Here is a 12708-nt window from a genome sequence, read left to right on the forward strand (position 1 = left end):
ACTATTTCTCTTATTTTTCAAGATGATTTTTTTCATTGTAAAAATTGGTATTAAAAACGATTTTTGCATGTTTAATGTGTATATAGATTTTTGGATTATGACGGCTGCTGACTAATGAATGATATTTGATTCATTCTCACCTATCATCTAACTGTAAAGCATTAAAATGATACAAAGGCTGAGCATGATGGAAATGTTGATCAAGTGCTCATCCACAGCATCCTCACGAAAGTTAGATTTGAAAATATAATTATGGTAACAATAACGTCATGCTTTTTACGTGCTAGTCACGTTTCTAAGAATCTTACATATTCCAAACAATATAAACATCATATCAAATTTAGTACTAGGTACTGTTACCATTGTCTGTATACAGAAAGGAAAACTGAGACACAGAGAATTTAAGTAACATGCCAAAGGTTACACAGGTAGTAAGTAGTAGAGATGTGATTTGAATGCAGGCTCTATTAGCAAAGTTGTTAACCACCATTCTATGATTATACAAAAGATTATTTTTGAAAAATATCCTAGGAATTCATCAATTTAAGGCCACTCACTCCTTTGCTATTTGAAACATTCTCTTTTGGTCTTTTGAAATTGATATTCCCTCTTAATCTTTGTTGATTTCTCTTCTTCAGTTACTACCTGTGTTAACCCTTCCAGATCCCCATATGTCAAGGACAAAGCTACCAGTGTTCTAATATCAATATTATCAACTTCATAAAACATGATTCTTTTGAAAGTCCAAAATTTCACTTTGTGATAAATTTGCATTTTATAGTTGGATAGTTGGATATTTTCAGCATACAAAAATCAGCCCCACTCAAGGACTAAATGTGCAGTCGCAGACACTCATGTTAAGCTAGACTGGTGTAGAGGTGGATCCAACAAGATCTGTTTCTATAACTGGCCAGTTCATTCTAGCAAATATTTTCTTGCTATGACAGGTTGTTAACTGTGATACTAAAGATTCTACTGCTTTATCTACTGATAAATTACGTCTATTATGTCTTCTTTTTTCTCAAGTAGAAAGGCCTCTAGCTTCTAATTTACTTGAAAATCTGCAAGAAAAACTCTAGATATACACATTCATTATGTGGAGTAAGAGTGGAATGTGTGCAGCCAGCTTCCACGCTGCATTTATAAATCAGCAAATTCTATTCTTTAATTTCCACTTGTCGCTGGCAGCATTTGAGAGCTACATATTACATTTTCTGCTAATAATGGCTTATAAATTATTAACGGACACCATTACGCTCCTTTCCCTTTTTACCCTACATTAAATCATTTTTAAATTTTATTTTACATTGCAATATTATATGTTTTCAAGTTTATGAATAAAATCATTTCTATTATTGGTTATAATATTTGACATGGGTTTTTAGAAAGCATTTGTAAGCTAAAAATACACAAGACAAAAACAATATTTATGCTATAAGTAGCTAGAAATTTATTATATCTTTTCCAGGGTGCCTGTTATCACCTTCTATTTTTTTTCATAGTTGGTTACTGACGGATGAGATGCTGACATTTCAACTATATACTACTGCAGGTAGGAGTGACGTACATCATGTGGGATGTGTGCAGAAAGAGGTCAGTAAACATGACCTTCCCAGATCCCTGCATGTACCTCCTGGAGGGCCATGATATAAATGGGATTCTGAAGATTATTTCTGCTTTCACATCATAAATTTCAGATGAATTGGAAGGCCACTTTTCAGACACAAACCACTCCAAAGCAAAGGTAACTGGGAAAACAAGACTATACTCTGCAGCAGATAAATTTTATTATAAGTTGAATTGTGTCCTTCCAAAAGATATTTTAATGTCCTAACTCCCAGTACTTTAGAATGTGACTTTTTTTTGGAAATACGGTCCTTGAAGATGTAATTAGATAATTTAAGATGAAGTCATGCCGAGAAGGGTGGACCCTTAATCCAGCATGACTGGCATTCTTTTAAGAAGAGGCAAGATGACGTGAAGACAGACACACAGAGAGAAGGCTATGTGGCTACGGAGGGAGATGGGAGCGATGTATCCACAAGTCAAGAGATGCCAAGGAATGCCTGGCACTACCAGAAGTTGGAAGAGTCAAGGAAAGATCCTCCCCTAGAGGCCTCAGAGGGAGCAAGGCCCTGCCAACACCTTGATTTGGGACTTTGAGAGACTGAGAGGGAGGATGTTTTAGTCACCCAGTTTGCAGTAGTTTGTCATGGCTGCCCTAGGCAATGAATACAAACTTGAACATGGCAGAAGCTGGAAACACGTACAGGTGAAGTGCTGTCACTGCCATTCTCTAGTGATTAGCAATTTTCTCTTTTGATTTAGATGTGGGTATTATGATAATAACTAGATTTTGTCATGTTTTGTACCCAACCAATGATTATGGTAGTGTAGATATATTAATAAAAACTAAAAATAAATTATAAAAATATAAGAGAAAAGAAAGAAACAAGAACAATATATTTGAATATGTCAGGCAGTCACAGATCAAGGTGACCTGCCTTAATTATAAATTCATTGTAATTTAATTAACTAATCACTTATTATTACTCTAAATATAAAATTCTAAAGATTTTCATTCTAGGAAAATAAATCATGAGGTATATAGATATCTTAATTAAAAATTTTATGTTTCTTTTTTAAGATTGGCACCTGAGCTAACATCTGTTGCCTATCTGTTTTTTTTCTTTTTTTCCTTCTTCTTCTCCCCAAAGCCCCCCACTACAAAGTTGTATATCCTAGTTGTGCGTGCCTCAGCATGGCCTGATGAGCGGTGCTAGGTCCACAGCCAGGATCTGAACCGTCGAAACACTGGGCCACCGGAGCGGAATGCAGGAACTTAACCGCTGATCTACAGGGCTGGCCCCAAAAGTTTTATAATTTTACCCTAAAATTCCAGAATTCAATTCCTTAAATCTGAGTGCCTGAGACTTAGTAGATATGCAAAAAATGTAGGCTGAATTAAGGAAGATAATGAAAATGATATATATTTTAATTAAATGAAATAAGAATTATAGTCAATTTGCTTACAAGGTCACTTTGATATGAAGTCTCTAAACTAAGTAAAACTATCCCAAAGCTTAAAAATACTTGCATAGTAAGACCAGTATTCCACATGGTCAGATTTTTAAAATAATTCATAGGATAAATTATAAAAATGAATGGCATGGTGTTATAGATATAGACTATTGACTTCCTTTTGAAAACTATATTAACTGCTAAGCATAGCAGCAAAATCCACCTCAAGGTATGCGATATGGATTATCAAGAAGTCAGCAAAATTCCTCAGTGCTGCTATCATTTTCCTGGTCACTTTGGATTGGCTTCTTCTCTCCATTACTCCCTTAAACCTGTATATATTTTTGGAGAACTCTTATGTCCCTTATTTTGCTTTTCCAGTACTATCCACAACTAGTTTAGATTCTTAAATCTGGGTACTACAATTTTCTTCATACTAGTCAGTCTCAGTGACACACGCATAAAAATATTTCTATTTGTCCTAAACGGCTCACATAAAGACCTTTTATTTATTAAAATATTCTCTTTAACAACAAGTTTTTTGCATGTATCATTTAGATGACAATTTTCAAAGAAATGAAGTTTTGTAATGTAGACTGAATATTAAAACCAGATTCAATATAATTGATCCTTGATTATTGAAAAAGTACTCAATATGTCAGTAACTTAATACCATCTTAAATAATTTATTTACATTATGTTATAGATGTACTCAATTGTGGCTCAATAGTGCCCTTGAATACTGGATAAACATGCTTTTATTGACTGATAGAAAATTAAACATTACAAAGGCTCCAGAATGTGTCTGGGGATATCTTATAAATTCTATAAGAGAGAGAACTGGTCATTCCTTTAGATGTTTGAGGTATAGAAACCTGTCAAAAGTAGATATCTTTTTCTAAACTGTAGAATATCATATGAATGTTAATTGAAATTAATATTGCCGATAGAATAGTCAAATTGTACTATTAAAAATATTGTATGCCCACACTCTCAATAATACGAATGAAATACGGATGAAATTTTATTAATATAGAATAAATTCGCACAAATGTAAATATATTATATATGCTATATTTAAATAAGCTTGTTAATTTAGTCATTAATCATACCTGAGTTAGTTCATTAATATCTACAAGTCCGTTACTGTCGGCATCAAAATATTTGAACATTTGATCCACCAACAACTTCTTCCGAGATAAGTCATCACCGTTAGGGTTTTCATTTTCTTGTGTGATGTATCTTTGATTTTGTAAATCTAAAAGCATGATTTTCATCTTGCTGTATTCAGTGGCCTTGCAGTTATCTCCTGTAACAAAAGAACTAAGTTATTTCAAAGCAATATTATTGAAAAGAAATCATTTATTTTACAAATATCTAGAAACTGGTATCTTATAGATAGCTAACTTTGTACATTATTTTTATGTCTCTACTTTGCATATATTACAACCAGTGCAAGGAAAAATGAATGTGCTATTTTTGTGGTAAGATAGAAAATTTTCATTTGTATCAAATCTAATAATAACACATTTACTGTATGTTTTCTCTTTGCCAAATTCCTTAGTTCTATGAGGGACATAAAAAAATAACATGATAGCTCCAATTAGCTCAGTGTTTAAATATATTATCTTAGTTTTAATTCTCACTATGCATTCTTAAATTGATAGTTTCATAGGTTTTGAACATGAGGTGTAAGGAGATTAAATGACTGGCCCAAGGCAAAGGGTCAGATTGTACTGGATTTTGCACTAATTCACATATATCTGGCTCCAAAATATTACAGCACATTTTTAATTGAAAGTATGTTGTTTATATTTAGACTTGTTTTGAAGAAGTTCATGTATGTGTGTGTATGTGGCATTTTTTCTTAATTCTGTTTTTAACGGCGCTAAGCTCATAGTTGTATTCTTCCAAAAGTCTTTACTTATTTTTCTGATATCCCTTTCTCTCTCCTTTTACAGTACTTAGTGTATGACGTGATATATATTTTCAGTTTGTATCTTGAAGTTTTAACTTTGCAAATTTCATTTCCACAACTAAAGTAGAAGCTTACTGAAGTAATAATGTTACAGATTTTCAGTATCTCCCATATCATAACCAACACAATACTTACTGGGTACCTCATAGTTAATGAAAATAATTACCTGGCTTAATATCTTCACAAAAAACTATGAGTGCCTTAATATCCTCATATGGTTATTTTATAAAGGATTTGACTTACAATGGTTCCATGATGATGTCTTTATAAAAGTGCCTTGAAATGAAATGCATACTACTGATAGCAAATGCGATATAAAATATATTGCAGAAAATACAGTGCACAATGTAATTTACAAATGAAAACGTAATATATTACCTAAAAAGTTTTAAAACATATTTTTAGAGAAAAAAACTAATTTTATAATTGTCAATCTTGACAATTAGGCTTTAACAGAATCCATGATTTTAAAAGAAGATTTCTAAAGATTTTTATAGATATGTCTGAGAAGCATGGGGTTGAAAAGCAATATTTGAAGTCTCATTCTCTTTCAAGACAAGATGGAAAACAATCTTTTCGAGAGAGATGAAAGACTATCTTATTCTTCAAAGACAGTGAAATGACTACTGTTTTTCAGCAATTTGTGTTTAGCAATCCTTTCAAGAACTTCTTTTTTACAACAAAATGTAAACTTTGTGCTGCAGATTAAGTCAATTTTGCATTACTCTGTTCTCAGTAAAGAATAATAAGAAGAATATGTTTTCATAATAGCAAAGAAATCACTGACAAAAGAGAGCAATAATCAAATCTGGAGGAATAGGTAGCAATTTGGGTGTCTGTGAAGGCGGCACAAAAGGAGCCTTCAAATATATGTGTGCGTGTGTGTGTGCGTGCATCAGAGAGAAATTTGTGATGGAAAAATGGGAAAAAGGATAATAAACCCTTCCAATAGCCTTTCCTGGGATTTCTGTATTTGACCTTGGATCTTATCTCCTTTCCATTGTATTGACTGACAGGGACGGGGTGGAGTTTGGAGAAGCTGACCTGGGACCATAGGCAATAAGATCAGAATGTGGGTGAGAGGCAGATGGGAAATAGGATTTACATGTTGTAAACTAATTTTGAACTAATATCAATTTAAACATAATGCAATATTTAAACATAATATAATAATATTAATTTAAACTAACCTTTAACTAATATTTAAATTTGGGTGAAAGGCATACAGCCTGGGTTGCTGCAGCCTAATTTTGATCTAATGAAGTAATGTGATCATCATAATGCTCTCTATTAATGCTTTCATTCCCCATATTGTAAATTTCTTCTAAAGTCCAGGCATTGGGGCGGTTGCTGGTAATCCAAAGAAAGTAAGATAAACAGTAAAACATGCCCATTGGGTTCCTGAAATTGATGGTAATTAGTGAATTTAAAGGAAAATTTTAGTGAATAAATGGAGCAGAATTTATATTATGATGGGTTAAGTACTAAAAACAAAGTGAGGATTTGGAAACATTAAACGTTTAATACCTTGTTAAATATTAATGTGAAAGAAAAACAACTAGTATTGTTAATGAGGAAGAATAGATATTTAGAAATCATGGCCTCACCCAAGAATAACATCATGTAGGAAAGTAAGAAATTTGTTTATTTGCTTATTTTGGTAGGATTCTCTTCTCAAAACTTAATCAACAGGCAGTGTTAGATTGGTGTAACTAACGAGAAGAAATGTTGCCCTGGATTCACTTCCTGCTCTGGGGTACCAGTAAGAAATTTCCTTTGCTGTCCCTGTTCTAGACACTGAGAACAAGAGAATCAAGTCCCTATTTGGTGGCATCTATACCACCTTCCTTCCCATGAATGCAGGGACACTGGGGCTGTACTGTTTGTTGACTCAGAGTCATTCTAAGAGCAGTTAATATCCATCTGGCCTTGTAGGGCCTGGAAGGATGCAGAATCTCTAACATTCAAATAGCTGCACCTGTGTAGCTACTGAGCCTGTCTAAGTCTCTATGGAACTGATAATAATTACATTGTATTTATCTTATAGTACAACCATCAGTTTCGACCATATGACAAGTGCTAAAAATTATAGATGATATCAATTATACATAGTATGATATTTTTCAAAGGCTGTAATTTGTTCTTAAATCTTTGAAATTACATTTTTATCCTTCCCTTCCATCCATCAGTAAAAAGTACCAGTTCTGTTCAACACAAAAATATTCAAATCTAAATATGTAAATAATATTATTTTTCTCTTTTTAGCATTTATAGCTAGAATTTGATTAATCTGATTCTAATATAACTGTAATCTTAGAAATTCAAAAAAAATAAAAATTGAATCTATTATTTAATGTCAATTCCATTCATTTATTATAATGCATATTGGAACTGTTTTTTCCTCAAAGTAGTCAATAATTTCTAAAAGAACCCTTTCACATATTTTTAGGAAAAATATTTTGTGTTTATAGCATAAACAATACATCAAAACTTTAGGATATTGATTTAATGTGCATATGTGAATCAAATTCAGCATGGAAAACTATTATGTTTATATTAATTTGTAGGTTGTTAAACTGTGTGTATGAAGGAATTAAAATTACCTCAGTTAAAATAGTCTGAACAGAATTAAAACCAACTTTAATCTTTAACTGGAATATGTAGTTAAATGTGAAAAAGATAAGGGTGTATATTGTTTCGTGTTACATGACATTTACTTAAATGTTCTTATTAAAAAGTGTATTACAGTTATACATAATATTAATGTAAACCTGTTGTATTTCAGATACTATTCTAATTCTTGGAATTTACTAAGACAAACATATTTCACAACTTAGTACATTTAAAGAGCCATGATTTTCTCATAGCGACAAGGAGTTTTTTAAACAATAGACTTTACTTTTTACAGCAATTTTAGGTTTACAGCAAAATTGAGCATAAAGCACAGATTTCTCATAGACCCACATGCCCACAGATTCCTCCACTATGAACATCCCACAGTGGTCTACCATGACATATCATCATCACCAAAAGTCCATAGTGTATGTTAGAGTTCATTAAGCACATTAGGGTTCTTGGTATTGTATATTCTTTGAGTTTTGACAAATGTATGATGATGTGTATCCACATGTGCCATACAGAATAGTTTCACTGCCCTAAAGATCCTCTGTGCTTTGCCTATTCACCTCTCCCTCCTCGTTAACCCTTGGCAGTGACTGATCTTTTACAGTCTCCATAGTTCTGCCTTTTCCAGAAAGTCATATAGTGGGAATCATACAGTATAAAACCTTCTCAGATTGGTACTTTCACTTAGTAATATGCATTTCAGTTTCCTACTGTTTTTTATGGCTCAATAGCTGATTTCTTTTCAACACTGAATGATGCTCTATTGCCTGGATGTACCACAGTTAACTTATCCATTCACCTACTGAAAGACATCTCGGTTGCTTCCAAGTTTTGGCAGTTATGAATAAATGTGCTATAAATATCCATGTTTGGGTATGTGTGTGGACCTAAGTTCCCAACTCCTTTGGATAAATATCAGGGAGCATAATTGCTGGATTGTATAGTAAGATTATGTTTAGTTTTGTAAGAAACTGCCAAACTGTCTTCCAAAGTGGCTGCAGCATTTTACATTTCCATCAGAAATGGATGAGAGTTCCTGTTGCTCCATATCCTCGCCCGAACTTGATGTTGTCACTGTTTTGGATTTTTGCCATTCTAGTAGATATGTAATGTCATTTAATTGTTTTATAAGGAATTTTTAAAGTTAATAAGTGACTATATTCTACTAGAGACACTGGGTCCTTTCCCCTTTCCCCACTGTCTACACATGAACAATGTGATTTGCCTTAACTTAATATCTCCTTCAGCACTGTTGAATAGTTAAAGGAAAATGATTAAAAACACAGTTAATTCAATTGACATGCTTACTGATTAACTTGGGGAATTAATCTTACTGCAAATAAAAGGAAAGTATTGCGAGTTAAATATCCATTCTCCAAACATGTTTCATTTGTGATATAACTTTTGTGAATTATGTGCCACGTTATCATTGAAAACTGCCTACAAATCTATACAAGCAGTATTAAAAAAGAGTTTGATTTTCCAGTTTGGCAAATGTGCTTATATATTAGAATTTCAATAAGTGTGCTCTAGTAATCAGGTCACTTTGCTCTCTTAACCCTGAGTGAACATTAATTCAAACGTCTTTGAGGAGCAAGATTAGGCATCCCATTCTCTGTTTCCAGCTACATTCTTCAAAGGTCACAGACTTTGGAGCAAGTGCTCAGCTTGGCTATTACTTACTCTTATTACTTACCACCCTCTCTCATCATTCTTACAAACACTATCACATACTATAAAGTAAAGATGAAGAAAATGCTGACAGGAAATACAACAAAATAAAACAGAGCACAATACAATGGTGACATTTATAATGTAGAATGCCTGGGAAACTGAATGAAAAATGTAAGTTTATCTCACCAGAAGTAAACACAATTTAGAATATTATTGCAATTGGTCAAATATATTATTTTAATTTTTGGTGAATTTAACAGTCTTTTAAATCACTATCTTTATATTAAACACCAAGAAAATATGATATGCTTCATATGAAAAGGCATATCTTCTATAGAATATATGAAAGCTAATGCTGTTAAAGAGTTTGTGAATAAAGTTTTTCCTAATTAATCAATTAACCATTGTTTTTTTCCAGCAACCCATCAACAAATATTTTGTCCATGATATGTAAGGTCTTCCATCTTCTTACAATCCTACAATTGCTATTAAAATGTGAGTGCATATTACCTTAAATATTACACTACATAGATCTTATAGTTTTTGTTGTGAGATCCTATATTTTTTAGAGGTGATTAATTTGTATTTATATTACCCCGATGTTACTTCTAGGAATAAAGACATATAAAAGACTTTAATTTTTAAAGAATTTGACTAAATTCATTTAAGAAGTTAACCAGGTTACAAAAAAGTAAATCTATGACTGCATCAAATATAGTCAAAACTAAGACATGTAACTCCATTAAGAGCAGATCTCTTAGGACCCTTGAACACTAAATAATCTTGTCCAATAATTTTGTCACATCACTCAAATATATGGTTTTCAATGAAAATTTTATTGTTTGTATTGGTGTTATAGAAAGTATGCTATTCCTATCTGTGAAGCCATAGGCATGTAATGATTTCTAGTCCAATATTTACATAGCAATTATGGTGTGCTGGCACTGTTCTAAGTATTTTCCAGATAACTCATTTAATCTTTGTAATGACCCTATGAAGTAAGTACAATTAACATACCATAACCTTGAAGACATAGTAAGCCCACTAATAGGCTTGACATTTGACTTTACATGAAAGATTGAGAAACTTCTGACCCTAGAATTGTAAGCCCAGCGCTCAGAAATTAACTCAGAAGTTTCTCATAAGATATACAGAACTCACGAGGTGCATCTATTTGTTTTTTGAGAAAATGGAAAAGCTTTCATTGTTCTTTCTTCCATGTTACTCTACAAATTTGTGTGAAATTCTGTCAAGAATTTATAGTCTTCTGAGGATTGCCTGTATGCGTGTAATCTGCTATATACACTCAATAATATATCATGTTTTTTCTGTCTTCTTTATTGGGACAGAGAGATCTTTTGGTTGGTAGGATTTTAATCTCCCCGACAATCATTAATGACATAATATTAAGTACACTAAGTACATAATAGTGAATGAAGATGAAGTAGCCATTAAGCATAGTGCCTTGGTCTGGAACAAACCCAGAAATGTACTCCTACGGGAATATAGTACTCTTCCTTAAGCATTGAGTTTAATGCTAAGTTTATATATAGTAGAAGGTTGAGGTTGAGTTAGTTTCTTTATGGAGTTTATCCATGAGCCTAGGTCATTTGGCCATTTTGGTGTTAAAAGTTCCTAGTTATGAGCATAACCATATGTCTTTTTCTGGGCACTGCATATCTTAGTCAAGAGTTCATATACATCTTGCCTCCTAATAACTCAGCTGCTTTTTCTGCCATTTGTCACAAAAGTAACAGTTAAAAATAAGATTTATTCTGTGGTTTCTACTTCTATATATATTCGACGTACTCATTCTTTTTTGCCAAGTAAACAAAAGAGATAATAGATATGAATGGACATCAACCTCTGGCTATGTGTTTATCCTATCAAATTTAGCATCAAGAAATATTCTTTCAAAAATAAATCTAATTCTATTCAATTGTAAATATTCAAATACCACCGAATACTAAACATCACAGCAGCAACATTCATAGTGTTGCTGTTGTTTTTTGATAGACACTTTCATGCAGGCTTAATCTTGAAATGGGTTAATATATATAACAATTTATTGCTTGTTGGATTTGGGTAGGAATCTCTTGTATGTGGGTGGGCAATGTCACTTTATTGGATTTTCTTATCTCAATACAAAGATCATGCATCAATAATTTATCCTAATAGATGTAACCTGCAAGAAGTCACATCCCTGTGGTAGTCTCAACTATGTGTTAATTGTCATTACTTCTTTTAAGCTCAGCTGACCATTGGGAGACATCGTTCTATGACTTGTATTTGTCTCACGATAGTTCATATTTTGATTGGTTATAGCATAGATGCTAGATTAAGTACTGTTCCAAAACCAACAAAATAAACACAAATCATTCTACCAATTTGTGTCCCTCTGTAGAAGAGGATTATTCAGTGTTCTCAAATGAGTCCTGGTTCTAGAAATTAAATAGTTAAATGGTCAAGAGAAGACTTCTTCAACTAGACATGTGTCTGCCATTCTTTACTATATGACAGTTCTTTAGAATATTTCCAAAGTGGACCCCTATTTTGGTCTGAAATTTTAATAACTCATACATAAAGACTATATATTAAGAACATTTTGTTATATATAACCTAGATGTTATGTCCATTGTTTTGTGTTCTGGAAGATTATAAACGCTAATTGTTGGATTGTAATTAGTCTTGGGTGGTGAACATGATGTAATCCGCACAGAATTCAAAATATATTATGATGTACACCTGAAAGTTATGTAATGTTATAATCCAATGTTACTGCAATAAAAAAAAAAGAAAGTAAAGTGTATTTGAGGTGGAAAAAAATGCTAATTGTTCAATTCCTCAGCGTCACATATTACCATAGAAATATAACACTATTTGACGTTTTATTTCATTCACACATACTTAGTCACACAAGATAAGTAATAAATATCTATTTGCTCATATACTTTATTATGGGTATGCATCATGTTTTAACAATAGCCCATCATGGCCTTGGCCAAAGATATTTGGGAAATAGAAAAGGGATATCAATAAGAGGAGATGGAGAAATTAATACTGAAAGTTTTCTACATTAAGTGTAGACTGTGCATGCCATCAGTAGAAATTGGGCTTATATGACAGTGAGCAAATAAATATAGAGGAAACGGTAAATTGATTTTTTTTTTTTTTTTTTTTTTTTGCTGAGGAAGATTCACCCTGAGCTAACATCTGTCACCAACCTTCCTCTATTTTGTATGTGAACTGCCATCACAGCATGGCCACTGATAGATGAGTGGTGTAGGTCCACGCCTGGAACTGGACCCAGGCTGTCAAAGCAGAGCCTGAGGAACTTAACCACTAGGCCACCAGGGCTGGCCCAAATCAATTTTTAAAAGAGACGAATTTTAGGTAATTGTGGGATAGCC

The 12708-nt window shown here is 32.7% G+C and overlaps 1 protein-coding gene across 4 annotated transcripts in view; it reads right to left on the reverse strand.

The window, feature by feature from the left end:
• Positions 1–12708, reverse strand: part of FSTL5 (follistatin like 5) — a 715161-nt gene that overhangs the window by 333381 nt on the left and 369072 nt on the right. For all 4 annotated transcript variants that reach the window (XM_044767022.2, XM_070505002.1, XM_044767023.2 and 1 more), the window contains exon 5: positions 4134–4330. In XM_044767022.2, coding sequence (XP_044622957.2) covers positions 4134–4330 — 197 coding nt within the window. The remainder of the gene's footprint in view (positions 1–4133; positions 4331–12708) is intronic.

The sequence above is a fragment of the Equus asinus genome, chromosome 3 (assembly GCF_041296235.1).
Source record: "Equus asinus isolate D_3611 breed Donkey chromosome 3, EquAss-T2T_v2, whole genome shotgun sequence".
In the NCBI taxonomy this organism is placed as follows: domain Eukaryota; kingdom Metazoa; phylum Chordata; class Mammalia; order Perissodactyla; family Equidae; genus Equus; species Equus asinus.